Source organism: Acyrthosiphon pisum, chromosome A1 (genome assembly GCF_005508785.2).
Source record: "Acyrthosiphon pisum isolate AL4f chromosome A1, pea_aphid_22Mar2018_4r6ur, whole genome shotgun sequence".
In the NCBI taxonomy this organism is placed as follows: Eukaryota; Metazoa; Arthropoda; class Insecta; order Hemiptera; family Aphididae; genus Acyrthosiphon; species Acyrthosiphon pisum.
This window is the reverse complement of record NC_042494.1, coordinates 12,861,983-12,864,193: the sequence shown is the minus strand read 5'-3', so window position 1 is coordinate 12,864,193 and position 2,211 is coordinate 12,861,983. Positions and strand designations below refer to the sequence as shown.

The 2,211-nt window shown below is 36.5% G+C and overlaps 1 protein-coding gene across 1 annotated transcript; it reads right to left on the bottom strand.

Moving 5' to 3' along the window:
• Positions 1-203: 203 nt before the first annotated feature.
• On the bottom strand, positions 204-1,785 carry LOC100571769 (cytochrome P450 302a1, mitochondrial-like). Its single transcript, XM_016802933.2, has 3 exons — positions 1,453-1,785; positions 551-757; positions 204-441 (listed from the first exon to the last, which is right to left on the bottom strand). The coding sequence occupies exons 1-3, from the start codon at positions 1,636-1,638 to the stop codon at positions 331-333; spliced, it is 504 nt and encodes a 167-aa protein (XP_016658422.1). The 5' UTR covers positions 1,639-1,785; the 3' UTR covers positions 204-330.
• Between the last annotated feature and the right edge of the window lie 426 nt (positions 1,786-2,211).

The window sequence follows — 2,211 nt, the reverse complement described above, 5'->3', positions numbered from 1 at the left end:
AACGATTTGTGTTTTAAACGTTTTGGTAATGGTTTTCTTAAAGTTTTGATTTTGATTACGGTATGTAAGAAAATTAATAAAAAACTGATATTAGGTTATAACCGGTTCCGAGCCCTGTCAGTACATGCATAAGTACATAACTAAACAATAGGTTTTAAAGTAATAGTATCCACAGACGCCTGCTGCAGTAAAATACAATAATTTTATTCTAAACGTTTTCGAGCTGCATTTTAATATCAAAACACATCATATATAAATTATAACTCGTTGGGAAGGTAGGTACTTGTTTTTATATCAAGTGAAGGGATTACAATTGAAATATTATATTGTTCAGTCTCTGGTCTTGAATATTATAGATATCGGTCCGTCCGGTTTGTTTATCAATAATGATTCACTGTCCAGCTTTGGTCCCGTCCATGTCATCTCAAAGTTTCTGACGATCTGAAACGCACGTACGGTATATTTTGTACAGGTATAGGTACTTACTAACTATTGTTTATAAGGCTTTCATAATGCGCCTGACCGCGTGTGATTCGTAAATACAACTTACTTTTATCAGTACGACCTGTAGGAATTGTTCAGACAAACGTCTCGCTATGCACGTCCTAGGTCCGTGACCGAAAGGTAAAACCAAATACGGACTGACCGGTTCGTATTCGGCGCTTCCCTTTATCCATCTCTCTGGCACAAATTCGTTGGGTCGCCGGAAGTATTCTTCCAGGCGGCAGCTCACCTGGTTTTGCGTGACGACGACCGTCTATATGTGTTTGAAAAACGAAATTTTCAATTTATTATCAGTTATTCAGAGCAACGCCGTTGACAGCGTAAATTTGATTCTATTATAATATAATATAAAAAGGACGTCACACACTCATTATAGCTACGGTTCTTATGGAGTTCTTATGAATAATATGAACGAAATATTGAAAAAAAAAAAACGTAGCGAATAACTAATAAGATTTACAAGACGACTGTTCCCATATGGATGTGCAGTATGGTCCTTATCGGTTCCTAAGTTCTTTGTTCTTTGTTACGTTACTGTGCGAGTACTTACGAAATTATAATGCAGAAAAACTACTGATTTACGTGAGAAAGAACTTCGAAGAAATTGTTGTGGACTAGGTAGGTACGTACACCAATAATACATTTTCAGACCAGATGGATATTATATTTATGAAAACATATGTTTTCTCCAAAAACAACACACCGAAGGTTTCAAAATAAGTTATAAAATACCTATACCAATTTAAAGAAAAAAAATTGAATTTTTTATCGGTGGTCGAGAACATTATAGCAGTGTTGTTGATCGAGTACCTACAACAGTCATCGTCCACGTCTCATGTGAAGTTTATCACTCTAGTTATTAGCGAACACTCGACGAGTGTGCAGTGTGGTGACGTCCTAAATATTTTATCATATAATATATTTTATAATATTGTTTTTCGCGTTTACTCCTGCCGGGACTCTGTACCCGGAAAACACGCATTCCTCGGGCAGTATCCGGCCGACGCCCACCGATATCGGATTCATACGGAACATCTCCTTGACGACCGCTTTCGCGTACACGGCCCGCTCCAACACCCTATCGGTGACTGGTGTGTGGTTGTCTGGTAGCAGGGCACGCGACTCATCGAACATTTTCTCCCTAACGTCCGGGTTCGACGACAAATGGTACAGTCCGAAACAACACGAATACGTCGCCTGAAACCGATAAACATATTACAATTATACATATAATATACATACGATGATTACTCAAAAATAATAATAATAGTAAAATTCGTATAAGAATTTTCATTGGTCTTTACCACATCCGGGTGTTGCGTGGCCGACAACCGATGGCCGACGATTTTAATTGTCTTTATATCTAGGTACTATAAATGTTTGTTCGTCACTTATTCGAATTCATAATTTAAATTGTTATAATCTTATTTTTTTTTTCTTTTTAAAATAAAATGGGTTACGTATTTTCGTAGGTTTCGCGACCTAGGGGTGTCTTCAGGTCAATTCCATGGGAAGGGTGAAAGCATTTTAGTCTTGAATACCGCTTTGCTAAACAAAAACTTGACATCTAGGTATATGCTTATTATATTATAATTTATATGTTTGATGTTTGTGTCAACTTTCTGTATAATCAGTGTACAAACAATTAACTACATTTATAAAATGTATTTATCTATTAGCAAAAACAGAACATCTCACGACTTATGG